This window comes from Mercenaria mercenaria, chromosome 1 (genome assembly GCF_021730395.1).
Source record: "Mercenaria mercenaria strain notata chromosome 1, MADL_Memer_1, whole genome shotgun sequence".
In the NCBI taxonomy this organism is placed as follows: domain Eukaryota; kingdom Metazoa; phylum Mollusca; class Bivalvia; order Venerida; family Veneridae; genus Mercenaria; species Mercenaria mercenaria.
This window is the reverse complement of record NC_069361.1, coordinates 87,708,919-87,728,381: the sequence shown is the minus strand read 5'-3', so window position 1 is coordinate 87,728,381 and position 19,463 is coordinate 87,708,919. Positions and strand designations below refer to the sequence as shown.

General features: G+C 35.1%; 1 protein-coding gene across 2 annotated transcripts; it reads left to right on the top strand.

Moving 5' to 3' along the window:
* Window positions 1-3,575: 3,575 nt before the first annotated feature.
* On the top strand, window positions 3,576-12,011 carry LOC123531482 (uncharacterized). Of its 2 annotated transcripts, XM_045312489.2 has the most exons (7): window positions 3,629-3,706; window positions 5,326-5,358; window positions 6,585-6,611; window positions 7,896-8,079; window positions 9,384-9,503; window positions 9,827-10,182; window positions 10,544-12,011. In XM_045312489.2, exons 4-7 carry the CDS (start codon window positions 7,911-7,913, stop codon window positions 11,564-11,566), a joined length of 1,668 nt encoding a protein of 555 aa, XP_045168424.1. In that variant the 5' UTR covers window positions 3,629-3,706; window positions 5,326-5,358; window positions 6,585-6,611; window positions 7,896-7,910; the 3' UTR covers window positions 11,567-12,011. The 2 variants fall into 2 exon arrangements, with proteins under 2 accessions (XP_045168433.1, XP_045168424.1); XM_045312498.2 differs by lacking the exons at window positions 5,326-5,358; window positions 6,585-6,611 and having other exon boundaries at window positions 3,576-3,706.
* Window positions 12,012-19,463: the final 7,452 nt, after the last annotated feature.

Below are 19,463 nucleotides of genomic sequence, written 5' to 3'. Positions count from 1 at the left end.
GTGTGTGCGTGTGTGTATGCGTGTGTGTATGTGTGTGTGTTGACAGTGTTCATATCTGCGTGCTGTGAGTTTCGTTTTGGGGAGGCTGCATTTTAGGAACGTGGCATTCCCCGTTTGATATTTAATCTTGTTTTTTTCTGTTCAAACATTCAACAGAGGGTATGGACCTGAAGAGTATGTGGCTAAGTGATCAAATGTGACAAATAACTGTTCCTGTAATGTTTGATCCTAATTAAGTGTATACTTCGTCTTGATACGGTTCCTGCCTCTTGTGATGCAGAGAGTTTTACATTTGTCCAGATAGAAGGACATGTCACATTTATTTTCCAATCTGATTGTTTCTTCAGGTCGTTTTGTAGTTTACCTGCACGGTCACTAAAAGTTATCTCTCCACCTCACAATCATCTGCAAATAGCATTGTCTTTGAGTGGACACACTCTGTTAGTATGTTATTGATGAAGACCAGGAGCAGTAACAGATGAAGGACATTGCGGCACGCCGCTGACAACCTGAGTCGTCTGAGGTCGATCCATGAACTAAAACCCGCTGCCGTCTGTTAGTCAAAAATGACTCTATCCAATAGAAAAAGTTGAATACCACAGATCGCCCAACACGACATAAATGAAACTGTTGCAGGCTTGTTTTTTTTTAATTTTATTATCACAACAGCGTTGTTTGTGCCGTGTGGCGGCCGTAAAAAGTCTCCCCGTACATTCTATCAGAGCTGTTGTATTTTCGATTTTTTCAGATCGTTCAGCACGACTTTCATGTTGTGTTATCGGTACTGTTTAATTTTTCAGCTTGAGCCTTTCGGCTTGGGTGGTTCCAATACTCCCGCTTTCATAGCTCTGTATGTTGTATAATCACCCCTTGGATATAGTGCCTGCTTTTTAATATTGCCCTTTTTGGCAGTTTCTGTGCTATTCAGGCTCCAGAACCTAAGATCCCATTTCTAAGTTGAGGTGTGTTTAGTTCTGCACATTGTTTTCTCGTTTAGGGAAAGCCCACTATTTTAACTGGGGACTATACGCCGCTTTTCATGGAATTACACACTAGTGTATCATTGAAGGTTCCATGCCGCCGTATGAACACATCTGCAAATATTTCTACTTGTAACATGAGTAAATGTCGAGTTCTGCTCAACTCGAGGCTAGAGGGCGTGGGCGTGGGCGGTAGCATGCATTTCTACTACCGTCCATGAACAGGCTCAATCAAACGAGCCTGCAACATTTTCATTTATGTAAATACTATTTCATAAAATAGAGAAAAGTGGAAACTTCACAGGTCGCTCAACACGACAAAAACGAAACTGTTGCAGGCTCGGTTTGATTGAGCCTGTTCATGGACAGTAGTGGAAATGCATGCTACCGTCCACGCCCTCTAGCCCCGGGTTGAGCAGAACTCAACATTTACACATGCTAAAAGTACAAAAAGTAATTTAGAGACATCCGCAGATGTATTCAAACGGCGGTGAACATGGAACCTTCAATGATACACGTGTTGAGGCGTGTAATTCCATGAAGAGCGGCGTTTGGTCCACAGATAAAATAATGGGTTTGCCCCAAACGAGAAAACAATGCTAAGCCATAATGCTTCAGCTTGTCGAGCTTGGTTGAAAGCCTTGAGCCTTTGAGAAGTCAGATACTCAAATGTCTAACGTTAATGAAAATACCGAAAACAGTCAGTCAAGTGGTTTTTTACAAACTTCCAATCATTTTTTTTAACTTTTCACTTTTCATATGAAAGGAATGTGTAGAAAGGATTCTTACATCACAGTTTTGCTTTTTAACTTAGTTTTATTTATTTTATTTTATTACTTTTTTTGTTATGTTTAATGTTATACTAAGTTATACTAAGTTACATGTCTGCTTATTTAATGATAAATAAATCACTTTAATTCTTATAAAACAATTGTGTAAATTTATACTCTTAAAATGAAATTAGGCAAGACCAAAGAGATGCAGAGCTGTCTTGTTACGAACTCTAGTTGGTGCTAAAATATGATAATGAATAAGGATACAATGCGAAAATCGTTAAGCACAGTGCACGTTTGATGATTGACCCCTTAACGGTGAGTTGCTACGCAGACGAATAAAGTGTAAGACTCTGTGATGCTTTCCTCCTCAGTCCTACAAAAACAGACGGCATGAATGGAATTTTGTCTTGCAGCTTGCTTAGTCGTGCCCTTAAAAGTAAAGCTCTTGGTGCTTTGACTTCGGACAAGTTGTTGAGATCTTTGTAGTAGACTCTATTTATATGTTTTACTTTATACAATCTGGTTATTTGTCACTAATGTTAGTGCCTTTCTCAGCCGGGATTCGTTCCATTTCATACCGCTGAAAATAGGGTAAGCGCGAAGTTGGCATGCACTAAACGTGTTTAAACCCCTAGTTTCCTTTATGTAGGTTAGTGACTGTTCGTACTTTACATGCTGAATAACATTCCTATAAAGTTTCATGACCACTTTATGTCAAATACCTTTGAGTTATTCACGACACAAACACTGTCGGACTGACGGATGGACGGATAGACGGACAGAGACAAATCTTAATACACCCCTCCCCAAGTTTTTGAGGATCAAAACTAAGTATAAATAATTATGTGCACTTAAATTAGTAACTGAACATCGTAGTTCATCCGATGTTATGATAAACCACTTTCAAACAATTAATTAGATTTAAGACAAACAACAAGCAAGTTCTGCACCAAAACAGAGGTAAGTATGTCACCTCATTGATAATGAACAATAGTCTTTTATAAGATATCATTGACGAAACAATAAAGTTTAAAGTCAAAATATATCTCACCGGTTTTATTATCAGGGAAATACAATGGGTCATACAATAAGTATTAATAAGAAACATCTTCACATATTATGCAAAACTGCAAAATTAACTAATTGTTTCAATTAATGAAAGGAGGTTATTCTGTCCATATATAAAAGGCCCAACAATGGCAACATACATGCATCAAGGACATATATTGATAATTCGGCATTTTTATAAGTATCCTGTAGCTTTGTGAAAGTCAGGTCGTTTTGCGTTTTTTTTTTTTCTGGGGGTAAGACTAGAGTATCAATTGACCAATTTTACCTATAAAAATTTACTAGTACTTAATAAATGTTTTAAACCTGAACAAGAGGGTTAATTGAGCAGGAATATAGTATTTTACTGTAACGACTGAGAATTAACCTATACTAATTACTTGAAATGAGCAGGAAATATGAATTAATGTCGTGTCAGTTTTACAGTGTGTGGCATTGATTCCCATTGCTTTAGTCCTTAGGTATACATTTTTATCATTGATACTATGTGACAGCCTTCGGAAATACATACACAATTCACAGTGTATTCACCATATCATATATTTCAGGAATATACAGTTTACTTGTTGCCTGGGTTCCTGTCATATGTCTGGATAACATTTCAGTTATATTCTTTTGGATGATTTATTTTCACATCTCCTCTTAAATTCTTTTAGTGAAGCACTATAGTGGAACAAGATCAAATGCAAATCAGCACGGGCAGGCTATACGATCTTTTTTTATTGAATTATATATTTAATTTGTTTGGTATGTTTTTTTGAGAAAACCCCTCATGATACATTTGAACTCTTCCGACCAATATAAAAAGTCATTTCAGTTAAAACGAGGTTATATCTCCTTTGCAGTGCAGTGTGAGCTTATCGGTAGGAAAAAGGGTATAAGGTAAACATTTGTTTTCATTCTTGAACTATATTACCTTAGCTTCTGTGTACTTTCTCATAGAATTATGTATTTTAATACTAACTATAACACAGACAAAACCTCAGTATAACGACATTATGTATTTGGTAATAAGGCACAATAACATTTCGGTCTTCAGTCGCTTAGTTGGAGTAAAATTATTTTGATCTGCATACATTTTACAGCGGCGTAAGACCATATTACATACGTTTTGATTGAAACGACAACCGTAAAGTGTATGCATTGATGGGGTAAATTCACTGTTCCCATATTTTGAATTAGAACTACTCAATCTAATTAAGTATGGCGGCCGAAAAATGCCGCCCCATTTTTAAAAAGAAGTTGATCTTCTTGTCCTTTGGGATCATGAATACCATTTCGTCCCCTTAATGCAAAAAGGTGCCAAGTGCCTTCTTCATTCATATGCTCATGGTACCTTTTTGCATTAAGGGGACGATTTGGTCTCAGCCGGTGCTAGTGGCCGGGGTTAGGGTTAGTTTATTACCTCTCATAATATGGTTAAAGAAAGAAGACAATTCAAGTTTGCAACGCGTTTCGTATTAAAATACTTCTTCAGGCAAACATACAATGTATACAATGTATACAAACATATGCATGACGTCATGAGGTCAGTTATCAATACATCATAACGTAAGTTTGACGTTATTTTTGCCGCACTATTTGAATTATATAGAACTATATAGTCCAGAAAAACAGCAACAGAACCTATAGTTGTAAGAACAATATTAAAGTAATAAGTACCATATATTTATGTATTATTACTATCATAATGTCCAATATATGTTTTATATGTAAAAAAATGTCACATAAACCATATATAACGTTTCTTTTTGTGGTTATTTACATATCAGTTCTTGAATTTCATTTAAAAAAACATTTAAAAGAAATTTTTCCCCTCTATCATAGCATGTGACGGATCCCTGAAGACAAATCAATAGTTAAATAGTGTGCACAAAAGTATGTCTACCTCTCATAAACATACCTATCCAAACAGAATCTGTACTCAATTTGCTTTGTTGTGTTTTAGGCATCTACACTTGATTGCAAAATCCTGATTTAACCAAGATATAATGACGAACTATTGGGAGTGTTATCAAGTTTCCCGCGATGATAAATGATGAGAGGACATTTTATAACCTCTATGTGAAATTATCGGTCGTAGCCAATTCCAACCCTTATTTAATAGAAGTATAAAATGTTTTATTGCAAGAGACTATAACTGTATTCTTGCTGCATGTCTAGTGTTTGCATATTTTCGACTACATAAGTTTCATTTTTATGGGCCATATATGTATTCGACTTTGCGATGACGGGACAAGCTTGGCACCCCAACTAGCAACTAGTCCTTAGGCTTCCCTGTAAGTGTATCAAATGGTCTATTTCCAGAATCTGTAAAATCGTTTAAAGATCTTCATATTAAACTATTCAGGAAAGCAAATATTTATCAATGTGAGAATCTTACAGTTTTAAAAACAAAGGATCTGCTTTTACACATGTCATTTAGTCACGCATAATTTTGAGATAAGCCCGCATCATATGCACTAGTTTATACACTATGTTATTGTAATTTGATACTTTAGGAGATAGAACAAGTGTTTATACTTCTATACACAGGTGGCAGTAACGTACCTAGGATACAGTATGGGTCCATGAGCCATATGCCCTTAAATTTACTACAATTATAATGTTTTCTTAGGAAAAATTGACAAAAAGCCATTTTGAAAAAAAATTTGCTCCTGTGACAATGAGCCATGAGAAAGGTGATCAAGAACAGTTTGACATGTGCATTGCTTCCAGGTCCGTATTTTTTTTTCAAAACAATATTTCCTTATCAATGGTTGGCCGCCTTTTCGGCAAAAGATTAATCTTTCAGAAAAACCTTACTTCAAAACCCAGTTCCAAACCGTTTACGCATCACGAGCGAGCAACGGCATACGAAACGATAGTGATTTCTCCACCCGAATAAATCCCACACATTTTTGGCACCGAAGTCTCCCCCGTAAAACAAATCAAGTACATCATGTCAGTTAAAAATAGCACTGCAAGCAGTCAGAATAGGCTAAATGTAAACTATCAAGACTAAAAATAAGGTTCAGTTCTACTCAATTACTTACCTGTTGTTATTTATTTGAATTTGGTAAATAATCCTCGTGAGCCATCGCTGCTTGTTTATATTCGGGTACTCTTTGGATTTTATCGCTACGTTTGAAATACGTAAACTGTCTCCGCCAATGAAAACGTTCATTACAACCACCGTCTTGTCAACGGTAAGCATGGTAGGCGAAGGTAATTTCCGAAAGCGAAAATGTTAAATAGCGAATTTGTAAGTAACAAAGTAGGATTGAACCTAGTTTTCGGTCTTGTTAGTTTGTGTTTAGTCTGTTATGAACGGTTATAACGTTATTTTAAACTCGCACTGTGAGCTTGATGTGTTTTAGGGGGGAGACTTCGATGCCAAAAATGTGTGGGATTTATTCGGGTGGAGAAATCACTATCGTTTCGTATGCCGTTGCTCGCTCGTGATGCGTAAACGGTTTGGAACTGGGTTTTGAAGTAAGGTTTTTCTGAAAGATTAATCTTTTGCCGAAAAGGCGGCCAACCATTGATAAGGAAATATTGTTTTGAAAAAAAATACGGACCTGGAAGCAATGCACATGTCAAACTATTCTTGATCACCTTTCTCATGGCTCATTGTCACAGGAGCAAAATTTTTTTCAAAATGGCTTTTTGTCAATTTTTCCTAAGAAAACATTATAATTGTAGTAAATTTAAGGGCATATGGCTCATGGACCCATGCTGTATCCTAGGTACGTTACTGCCACCTGTGCTTCTATACACAAAGGGAGTGAGGGAGAGAGACTGAAACGTGAGTTATTATTATATTATATTCATCCTCTGTTCAAATAGTTAAACATAAATTTGTATAATTTTACAGTAATGGAAGATAAATCATAAAGGTTTAAATGTTCATGTTGCATGCAATAATTATGTTAATTGATAATCGCTGTAGTAAGTTTGCTTTTTATATTTTAATTTCCGGAAATGAAAATTAAACGAAAATGAAATTAAATCTTGATCTCGCAGATTTGATCGTATATAGAGCATAGTATATATGTGTCTTTTCATACATTGAAGTTATTAAACTCTTACCACGTTTGCTTTTCCTACTGAAATACCAAACTTTCTTCGTTCTTTACCTATTATAGACCAAGTCAATTCGACCAACGTCCCCTATACTTAAAACGATATTTTTAAAAATATATGTTTATAAAATGTTGGATCGACATTAATACATATTGGATCAACATATTGGATCAAAATTTCAATGTGCAACAAACATTAGAAAATCAATGCTTATTGGTTGTGTAACAGTTAGATTATGGTCAGAAATACAGTACCGGTGTTCAAATGTTGGTTATGGTTGGATTGTGGTTAGGTTAAGGTTGAATTATACCTGGATATTGGTTGTTTTTCAACGTTATACCGACGTCGGATTATGACGTCTAAAAACTTTCATTTACAACCTGAATCCAACGGTCACCCAACGTCATAGTTCAACGTTGTTACACTGTCTATGCAATGACAATGTCATGTCTTAATGCCGAGTGTTGTATGGGCGGCTGTGTTCTTTTAATGTGGATTTCCTTGTCCTTTGCCATTGTCTTTCTAGTTTTTGCTTCTGTTTTGTTTTTAAGTGTTGTTTGGTTTAAGCAATATTTATTTAACATAATTGCATTTGTTACAATGTTACATATATCAACTTATAGGATTGAGTAGGAAGCTAGCTTACAGCTTTTTTAGAAACTCTCTCCCTATAAATAATGAAACAAACAGGTAACAAAATGAATCATCTATATTACATGTTTTACTTGCAGTTTCTTCGTTGATCAAAATGGTATGAGGCATAAATTTGTCAAACTGTAAAACAAAATTTGGCTTGGAAAAGAATGCGTTTTCAGATGTATAGTTTAAATTGTTGATTTAGACTTAAATCTAAACTTTGATATACAATGTATATATAAGTGTTGTTTCTGTTATGACACTAGTCTGGGGAAACAAGATGCAACTGCAGCACCAAGTTTGTGTTAAATTCCGTGTGATGTTTGCAATTTTACAAACTAGTCAGTAATACCATCGTCTTTTGTTGCAGGCACAAGTAGACATAATGCCAAGAAGTTATGTTAACAACTCGATGAATAGAAGCCTTGGTCGGGTAGGGATGTCAGTTGGTAGTATGCCCGTATCCAGAGGAAGTGGAGGTGGTGGTGGCGGCTTCAGCGGAAGTGGTTTTGGTGGCTCTGGTAGCAGTAGTAGCAGCGGGACAAGCACAAGAGGTACGTCTGACTGCAACGTGTCTCTCACGTTTGACAGAACGTCACAAAACTTTGGTGTCAACGCATTGTTTTCTCTTTTCCTCAAAGATTTGGAAATATTTTCGCAAGACGGTTCTACATCTAGTCATAAATGAGAAAATTTAAGTGGCGTGGTAATAATACAATTCTTTGAAAAACTCGACCCATGCACAGAAAGCAACGAATCCATAACAATATCTAATGAGTGATTCACCTTTTAAACAAGAATCACAATACATACATCTCTCATATGGCCCAGCGTAATTAAATTTCACTTATTTTTAAATGTACAGTGATGTGTAACAAATGTCACGAATGAGTCATGCAGCTTCTGGTATCAAATTATAATCAACAATGTGCAACATTTTGTTATACAAATGTACCAGTATTTGTGGTACATCGCTGATATCCTCAAAACTTCCAGGGTTTCTACTTTGATTCGTTAGAAATAGAAACAATGCCACAAAAACTTTAATGCAAACTCATTGTTCTTTATTAAGACCGTTTTTCAAAGTGTGAAGTTATTTCATAATTTTCTGCTTTTGTTAAAGTTAAACTACCTGTAAACAAACGACTAGCTAAGTACATATCACGTTGGCCTTTCTGTCCAAATTGATGAGATCGCTGACTTTAAATCACATGTCCCCCACCTCTCTATATTTGAATACTAGTATTTGTTTTTGATGAGCAGTTAATCTAAGACGATCTTTTGGAAGCATAGGACACAATCAAACAATGAACAATGAAATAGCAGACTAGGTAGGCTTTGACTAGGTAGACTTTGATCGTCAGACGTTTTATTAAAAAGTAATATAACTTACTAATCAAAACGTAGTACAAAATTAGTTATATAGCTATAAAATATTGACATAAAGTAGGACAAAGCAAAGACTATTCAACAAACATAAAAAAACTTTATGACTAGATATCAAATATAAGAAGGGAAAACATAAATATAATATGACATAGTGACTAGAAACGTTGCTTAGCTACAAATTCAAACAAAATATAACCGCAGAACAAGGTGGGAGGTGGGGCGGCAAGTGGAAAATACAGAATAAAATGAGAAAAACTTCTCTGTAATTCTGTCCGATGTTTTCCGCTCAAAACGAGGCTGAAGTTTATGAAATGAAAGGGGATTCCGAAAAGACAAGTAACAACATTTGTGTTAAGATCCATATGCCCTGCTAATATGAGCACATGTAAATAATAATAGCTAAAAGGCAAATATAAACTACTTTATATCATTTCATTATTGATTTTATTGTAATCCTGATTATTTACAGCATATGTGGATAACGCTTACAACAGAAGTCACGGAAGAGTAGGGGAACCTGTAGGATCCCATGTAATATCAAAGACGACAGGAAGTGGCTCAAAGCAGCCGGCTGCGACAACGGAAAAAGGTACCGGTAGAACACTTGCAGAAAATTATGCCTTAACTATAAAACTTTGATTATATTTCATTTACGATATGCTTTTTAAACACTAAACACGTCTTTTGACATTAATTAACGTTATTTTCTTTTAAAAACGTAGCGATTATGAAATTTATTGGAATATTTTAGTGAGTTATAATAGCTTAAAATGTACACTAAATCTACAAGTGTAATATAATTTGCAAATATTTACCTCAACAACGATCCCTATACCTGCTAGAACTACCTTTGCCCTCTTATAAAATTTCATTTTATATCCTAATGAAGTGTATGATGTTTACTTCTTGCAGTATACGCGGATAATGCTTATAATAGAAGTCATGGCAGAGCTGGGGAGCCTTTAGGGTCAAAAGTTATATCAAAGAAGACTCCAAGTTGTACTGAGCCAACAGCTCAAGGTCCTGAAGGGAAGGTCTATAAAGATAACAGAACGAATCAACGCCTTGGCCGTGTCGGAAAAGAAATTGGTACCGCGGTGTACTCAGCAAAGACAAAAACTACAGTGGAAAAAGTTTACAAAGATAACAAAGAAAACAGAGAACGCGGACGTGTAGGAAAACCGCGAGGAAGTATGCCGTCAAAGAATAAGAGTACAAGAACGAAGGCGATTAAAGACACCGCCAGTAAAATAGAGACAGGAGAAGAGGCAAGTTTCAAAACCGTACTCCACTATAACTTACCTTTAGCATGCTAGTATGCAAAATACAAGAGCAAGAACTTGGAATCGTTCCGATAAACCGCGGAAAACTGATACCATTTATTTTATTTTTCATAATAAATTATCAAAAGAATATTGTAATAAATTTAAATTCTGAAGTTTACATATTTGAGTCATACAAAGGACAATGTTCTGTATTTATTTTTGGAAAGTTTAGGACTTGCATATTCGCTATATGATTTTATTATTTTCTCCTTTCAATAACATATATAATTTAATGTTTACACAAAATGAATTTTGAAAATATTCCTTTAACTTTTAAACTTACCTGACTCTTTCTTTGATTCAGATTGAAACAGACGAGAGAAACCTGTCTTTGTATGATGGTTTTTATGTTGATGATTATGATGAGGCAGTAGACCAAGCAATTTTTTCTTGGAACCGTATAGAAGAAGAGGCCGAGTGGAAAATCCATACAAGGTCAAGAGAAACTCCGAAGACGCAACTGACTGCCCTACAAAACTACTTTGGGCAAAAGATTTCATTTGGCGACATTGAGCTGGGAAAGAAGATTGGAAGCGGTGGTTTCGGTGAAGTGTATTTCGCAAAGTGGAAAGGGACTATCGTTGCCGTGAAAAAGATGCACAACGAGGGAGTTTCGAATAGAAGGCTGAAGGAGTTTGAGGAAGAGGTTATTAAGTTCAACGAACTAGACCATCCTAATATTGTCAGGTTTATCGGTGCTTCTGTTGAGAGGCCCAACCTTTGTATCGTTATGGAATATATGCATATGAGTTTGTTTGAGGCCATCCACGTGAAAGAGGTGGATTTAGAAGAAAGTGAACGCCTTGATATCATGAGACAGACGAGCAACGGACTGAAGTATCTACATTCTAAACCAATGGCTCACTGCGATCTAAAGACAACAAACGTCCTGATGAGCAGTGAAATTGGTAAAATGGAAGTCAAACTCAGTGATTTCGGTCTTAGCAGTATGAAAAGCAACACAGAGACGTCCTCTTCCTGCGCTAAACTACAGGCCTTCACACTGCGCTATTCTGCCCCAGAAATACTACGTGCTGAAAGATTACCAAGCGTGGAAGATAAAATGAGGGCAGATATTTATTCTCTGTCCCTGATTTTCTTTGAAGTTGTTTTCGAAGATGAGCCATTTTACGATTTCAACATTCCACAACTGATGAAGAATGTTGGAGAAAAGGGTGTTTCGCCGGAAATACCTGAAAAGCCCACAGTTTCAATCAATGTCAAGAATATTCTAGAAAATGCTTGGTGCAACAAACCAGAAAAGAGACCAACTGTTGTGTCCATTTGCGATTCCCTACAAACCCTTGAATCTATTTATGGGAACTGAATAATTAAAAGAAAGGGCCATTGCTTGTCCTTACTCGAACATTATTGCAATAGTCCATAAATGACTTCGTGAAGTAATCAGAGCTCAAACTTGTATATAATAATAATAATCATAATAATAATAGGAAGAAGAATGAAAATAATAATGATAATTATGTGGTGTCTTGATTTTGTGCAGAAAATTCGATACAAACATTGTTACAAGTGTAATATACATGTATCTAATCTCATTTTAATATCGTCGAATGACCATCTTCGAGGAATAGCATGTTGTCACTGTATCTTTGAGTGATACTGATTTAAACTGAATTTATGTACTGTCGTACATGTCATGAGTTTTTTGTTTTCAATATTCACTAATGTAGTGTTAAATTAATCACGTGTTATAATATCAGTGTATTCCGTATATGTTTTATTTTCGATAATTAAAAAATAATAATAATGTACATTGGTGTATTTTTTCAGAACAGTAAATAATAAAGAATTAAATGCACAAAAAGTGTGATATTCAGTCCTTATATTTGCATTAGTTCAGTAGTTTGCTACAAAAATAAGTGGTTTGCTTTCCATTAATATCATGACAGAAAATCAAAATAAATGTCAGAATTTCGATCTTTCCAACATCTAAACATAACAGCAAAAAAAATCTGCACACCTTAAATTGAAAATTGCCTTCCGATAAAAATACATTTTCTGATTTTTATTTAAACTATCCGTAAATCCAGGAAAAAATTATATATTATTTCGGTTCATTTTTTACCTTGACCATCAGAGAAATAGTGTCAGATACAATATAATTTTCTTTCCGAACTTTTGGTGTCCAATTTTGAAAGTACTTTTTCGAACGACCCTTTTGTTCACGTTTTGTGAATGACGTCAGAGCGTGTATGTAAATCTTGCGGAAAGGCCCTTGATATTATTGCACCAATGTTGTTTATGCGAAAATAAACGGTCTTTTTTTTCTTTCTATACAAAACATGAAGTAATTGTAAATATTCATTTCTGATAACTTTGAGGTCAGGAAGTCCATTCATTTCTACTTTACAATAGAGTTCAGCTTAAGCCAGAATTAAGGGGAATGAGGATGCTGCATTATTTTATTATCAATCCTTAGAATATATAAGAAGTTCTGTCGGTGGCATGGAACGCAGTCAAGCAATTAGTAGCAGATTCAGTTGGACTGAGGCTGTTCATGTGAGGTTATGAAATGTTCAGCATCCCTAACAACCCTAACAGGGGCTGAAGCGGAATACCGAGTCTGCTATTATTTTGCTTGGTTGCATTTTTTACTTCCAAAATGTGGCGACATATGTCCTAATTTATTTAGAGTTTCTTTCAAAATTTATATTTCCAACGAACAAAAGCACACAAGTCATTTTCAATACCTTTAAGTTTTAATAAATAAATTTTAATATTCTCTGAATTTATATCCAAATTAACACGAAAATTACTTAAAGGCAAAGAAAATCTCCTATATAAGTGACCCCCCCCCCCCCCCCCCCCCCCGTAAAAGCCAGACACTTTAATCCCCAATAAACAGGATCCTGTCTGGTCCAGTCAAATAACGGTCCATAAAACCCCAATAGACTTGACATGATTTAATGTAAATCTTTTTCGTTTCAAAAAATGTAGAGAAAACATTTAAATGCTCACTTCCGCGATGTCTTTCTAATGACGTTTCTCCAACAATAATGATTTTTTTAAAAATTAATTTCACCAAAAAATGATATTTCGGCCTGGTTAATAATGTTAACTTAAATTTAGTAGTATAACTTTAATTTGTATAAAGAAGTCGTGTAAAATTATTATATGCATATTATTCTGATGGTAGAAAATCGAATTGACGGATGTAAAATATATTTCAGTTCATTAAAAAAATAAGCGCCAATTTCCTATTCTTCCTTCTAGTGAAGTTATCTAGAACAGACTCGCTGTTCAGTACACGGTTCCCGGTAAACGATTAACAGCCCAAGTCCCGACAGCGTGTCAGTGGTCAGAGTCGTAGCGTGATCAGTTTAGATGTTACTCAAGGGGAGAGTGTGGGAGGAGGAGTATGCTCCCCCTGCGGGGTCCGGGGAGCCTCCCCGTGGAAATTTTAGAGCAAATGTTTGGTGACTTTTCTAACCAAAACTATACTCCTTTAGCTTAGAACAAACTATTCACAAACGGCTCGGAATATAAAGAAAGGTCTATATAAGTTGATAAACGTTACGGATCGGAGTCGGGGAGAAGAGCGGGGCTGACATTTTGGAAGGACTACGACTAGGCAGGACGAAATTTTTATTCACAAATTAATAACATGAACTTATTTGTTGTATACAAAATTTGCATTCACTATACATTTTCTATGGAACGACAAATGCGTTAATTTTCATAGAAAACAACTTTAGAGTAATAATATCAATGACGACCTTTTCTGCGATATTGCACGCGTAATCTGACGTCCTTCACCAAAAAACATGAACAGAATTGTCACGTTCCAAACATCATTTCAGAATTGGACGCCAAAACTTTGAAAAAGAACATTTAATTATAGTTTTAACTATTTTTTTTCTGGTGTCAAAGATCACAAAACACGACTGTATGAATTTTCACGGGAGTTAAAATATTTCAAACAAAAACCAGGAACTGTATTTCTATCGGAAGGCGAATTATAGTTGAACGTGGGCGGGCCTTTTTGACTGTTCTGTTATAGGAAGACGGAAATATTAATATCTTGACATTTATTTTGATTTTCTGAAACTCCTGGAAAACAAATCAGTTATTTTTGTAGCAAGCTATCGTAAAATGTAAATATATTAAGAACTAAATGCTGTATTTTTGTGCGTTCATATGGGTATGAACCACACTGGAAGGCCAAGTATCGCTTGTGCGATTCATGAATTTGCAGGAAGTCCCAATGTGCTTTATACCCGTACAAACGCACAGAAATTATTATTCTATTCTTAAGTAAAGTATACATATGTTCATACGTGTTACAACAGAATTTATACAAATTACCTTGTAGTAAATACTCAAAAATGCCTATGAACTGATCAGACTGCTGAGGGCAAACTTTGACTTATGCACAATTTAAAAACAGACAAAATGATGGAGCTATTTCAACAGATTCTTATTTAATTTTTCATCTAAATTTACGATAAATTCTCTTTTAGATATTGCAGTTATAGGAACATGTTGTAAGCATGATACTGATTTCTGGACCAAATTATTGTTTGCCATCTGTTGCATGTTTTTGATATCACAATCGACTTCCTTTCAAAACTTCAAACAATTTCCGTGAAATGAATCACACATTATTGGAAACAATAAAGTAAATAATGGTACAGATACAAAAGTCTTGTGACAGGTGTTAAGACTGAAATATAAAATCTATATCACGAAACAATAATAAAGAAATTGTCCAGACGATATTAGTAATTAAATATTTACTGGTTCTGAGTATTTATTGCACAGATGGATAGATAGATAGACAGACAATTTATTCAAACAAAAGGCAATATGCACATATGTATATCCTAGGTTTCTAAATTTGTTTCTGGTTCTTATTACATGTGTAAATGTTTACTTCTGCTCAACTCGGGGCTAGAGGGCTTGCACTTCGACTACCGTCAATCAAACCGAACCTGCAACATTTTCATTTATGTCGTGTTGGGTGACCTGTGGTTTTCCACTTTTTTATTTTAAAGAAATCGAGGTATTACCATATTTCAAACGTATTAAGGTGTAGGATGTATAATTATTTCGTGCGTTACATGCCATGAATATACTACCACTTTAGATTCCCTACAGTTTGTTAACTCAGCGCCGGGTAATAGTGATTAGAACATTCTACCTATTCCTCTGACCCGTGACATTCCGTGCAAAACATAATTGTAAATACATGTACACTACTGACTAGTGCACAAATTAAATCCACTAGGGCTAAAGCAGCTTAATATATTATGTTATTATTAAGTTTTATTTATTAATAACTCCCTTACATTTTTAAACGATATTTCAGCAAATAACTTTTTATTTACACTGCAGTAAGCTCTTTGATTTTTATTCCCCCGAAGGTAGACATATTAAAATCACACCGTCCGACCGTAACTTTGTAAATTCTTGTCCGGGCGGTAACTCTGCCACCCATGAAGAGATTTTGAAATAGCTTGGCGTAAATATTTACATTAATGACGTTTCATGCGTAAGACCCAGCTAGAGCCCTAGCTCCAAGATCAAGGTCACACTTAGAAGTCAAACCTTAATAGGGTCTGTTTCGTGTCCGGTATATAGCTCTGTCATCCATGAAGGGATTTTAAAACAAGTTGGCATAAATGTTTACCATAATGAGACAACGTGTCACGCACAAGACCCAGACCCCTAGCTCCAAGATCAAGGTCAGACTTAGAAGTCAAGTCAAAGGTTAATAGGGTCTGTTTCGTGTCCGGTTTGTAACTCTGCTATTCATCAAGGGATTTCGAAATTACTTGGCATAAATATTCCCAAAAATCGAGGAAACGTGTCCTGCACAAGATCCAGACCCCTAGCTCTAAGGTCAATGTTACATTTAGAGGTTAAAGGTTAACATGGTCGGTTTCTTGTCCGTTCCATAACTCTTCCTCGATGAAGAGATTTTAAAATTACTTGGCATAAACGTTCCCTATATTAAGAAGACGTGTCAGACGCAAGACCAAGACCCTAGCTTCAAGGCCAAGGTCACACTTAGAAGTCAAATGTTAACATTATATGTTTCTTGTCCGATCAATAAATCTGCCATTCATCAAGGGATATTAAAATTTATTGTCACAATTGTTCCATATAATGAGTTGGTGTATCATGCTCAAGACCCAGCCCCTAGCTTCAAGGTCAAGGTTACCTTTAGAGAACTTCTTTTATCTGGTCACAAAATGATTCATACCTAAACTATTCTGGCATTTTTTGCGCAGATAAGTGTAGCATTCTTGAGCACACTTCGGGGGCGTTTGTCACTAATAGTGACAGCTCTTGTTTGAGGTTCAATTTTAGTGTTTTGAGAGTTATGTATACTTGTAATTTTTCCTATAAAATGTTACGGTCAGTAGTGGCTGTTTGTCAAGTTACCGTAAATACGCACCACAAAATAACTGTACTCTTTTGTATTTCTATGATGGTAATTATACATTCTTTGCATGGAGAAAATGAGAAATAACAAGTATCTAATTAAAATTGACAGTGACATATATAAGTCCATGACAATGTGTTTAATGTCTAAATATATTATTAAATGAATGCAGTAGTATGCACGGTACTTTATGTATTAGGTGAGTTTAGACCGCTTTTTCTTTCTACAGTGTAAGATAATTATTATTCTATGTATATAAAACTAACTGAGAAGAGAATGACTGATTAAGTTTGCAGATGAAGCTCTGAAAACACATTAATTCAAGGAGAGCCTAAATTGTCCCAGTACTTTTAGAATGATTTACACCAAGTTCATGTGGGAGGAATAAGTAGGTTAATAGGTCGTGGTGGGTCTTTAACAATTCAAGTAATTTCTTGAATACCGATGGTTCAAAAATACTATACCCTACTTATTAACGGTTAATGCGCATGCGATAATGTTACGCACTGATAGACTTGTCATAGTGCACTACTGCGGGAAATATAAAGTGATAGTATTGGACTGGGAAATTCATGTCATGAATAATTTTGATTGATGCATTTTTTCTGCAATAAATTTTGGGAGATGAGTGTAAGGGCATAGGAAGAAGGCGGCTTTATACTACCCCGCTCCGTCGACGGAGTGATATATGATTTCTATGTAGAAATTAATGAATTAATAGTTTATATGACTGAAATTGAATGTTATACTATGGCAATGAGGATAACAAAGTCCAAATGTTAATTTATGAACATGTTCTTTTTGCTCTCGTTGATTCTCTTTGATTATGGGATGGATGACTTATTTTTATTTAGGAAATAATGCTTGGGAATTCATAGTTGTTACAGACACGCTTGCTTATCCTTCCAAATTTTACTAGTGATGGACAATTGCCATTAAGAAGATCGTTCTTATGGTCAGTACCAGCTATAGTATATATACATCTGAAATCATATATGCATTTAGAATTTTAAATGCATTTAGATTTAAGTATGTATTTACAATAACAAGTGCAAGTGGAGCAAGAAAAAACAATAAAATTTATAAATTTTTATCGAAATTTTGATAAAAGAGCAACAGCAATCTGCCGTCACAAACATTATTAGTCAAGGACCAAGACAACAACATACTCATATGCTGTGACATTATCTCTACACCCATACCCACTCCTGGTCAGTTTTATATTGCTTCTACAGAGTTTTCAGCTGTTTTTTTTTTAAATGTTACTCGGCCGAGTAACTGAGTATGCCACGCTACGCGCATGGTGGTCATTGTGTTCAATAAGTATGTCTTTACTCCTCTCAATATATTGAACGATCGTTTAGCGGTAGCCATTGATACTGGAATACTAACACAGAGTACAATATAGATAGAGGATATAGGTCTTGCAGTGCTGCTTTAAATAATGGTATCTGGCAAGCTGAATGGAATATCTGTCTCAATGGCGCCCGCCCACCTATGGAAAATCAGGTGGCAACAGTGTTTGATTAAATATTTCAACGAGATTATTATGTTTCCAGTTAATACACTGAACCGCTTTCAAAACGCCCCACTTATATAGAATTGTATGCATTATAAGTAAGACACACACTACAAAAAATGAAAGTCACAAGATGACACAAAATTGGTAAAAGTAAGGAACTTTGCCTTAAATGCTGATCAAATCAGCGAATATTTTTCATCAAAATGGTTTTAAATGCATTTGTCATTAACTATTAAACATTAACATTGAATTTCAGGTGTAAACCAAAAGGCTCTCTTTGCGGCTATTTCTTTATAGATTTAGCATCGTATCACTTAACTTTACTTACGCTACCGGTAGCCTTTTCGCAATAACTTTAAAACTACCTAAAAGTTCTAGGGAATTTTGAACAATGTATACGATAACGTTTGATACAAAATGAACAATGAAATAAGGCTAAAATAGCAGATTTTATCACTAATCTGATGAAACCCTAGTTTTTTCAAAGTCGCAAATAGCCAATAATTATGCTACAGTAGTTACTAGCGCGAATGTTAACGGTTTTCATTAGAAATATTCTTGCAAATTTAAAATAAATTGAATCCTGATAGTACGTGACTGAAACACTGGAGATTTTTGAATACATGTATTCAAATATGCATAAGTCGAGCTTTAAACAAACTTTAAAATTGATAATTTTAATACACACACGACATCATTTCACGAGAAAGAACATCACGTGTCATGTGGTTGAAAATTTTATATTTCATAATGTCCAAAGATAATGATAACAATTTACATGTTTATTAAATGTACTGAGAACTAACTATATTGGTAGCAATCAAATGATTTTTTTTTTAAATTAGGAATGTTGACTTTCACGTCATGAGTTGTATTTATTGGAAATAATTGCAACTTTGCAAATCATCGGGGCTTCATCAAATAAAATACAAAAGGTTCAAATTACGGAAATGTTTCTTGTTAGTTAGTTTTCCTTCAAACAATGCCTGGTACCCCTTTAACTGTCCTGAAACTTTCACGGAATTATCTTTGGACGACGGTAGTTTTAACATTATAGCAAAAAGACTACTGGTAGCGTTAGAGAATTTTTGTTAAGTGTATGTCCCGAGAACGCTTTACCTAACTTCATCATTTAGGCTCAGGTTCCCATGTAAAACGTCTGGATAAGGCGGACCATCTGACTGGCATTCGGTCATATTTAAACTTGGCGGTGAAGAAACTTTTCAAGAAAGATAAATCTTCCCCTATACTTAATATGTACTTAATTACATTGAAAGCGCGACAAAGATTGCT

Coding starts and splice junctions, on each gene's coding strand:
- LOC123531482 (XM_045312498.2), top strand. CDS start 7,911: ATGCCAAGAAGTTATGTTAACAACTCGATGAATAGAAGCCTTGGTCGG. Junction 8,080..9,383: donor CAGCGGGACAAGCACAAGAG/GTACGTCTGACT, acceptor GATTATTTACAG/CATATGTGGATAACGCTTAC. Junction 10,183..10,543: donor AAATAGAGACAGGAGAAGAG/GCAAGTTTCAAA, acceptor TCTTTGATTCAG/ATTGAAACAGACGAGAGAAA.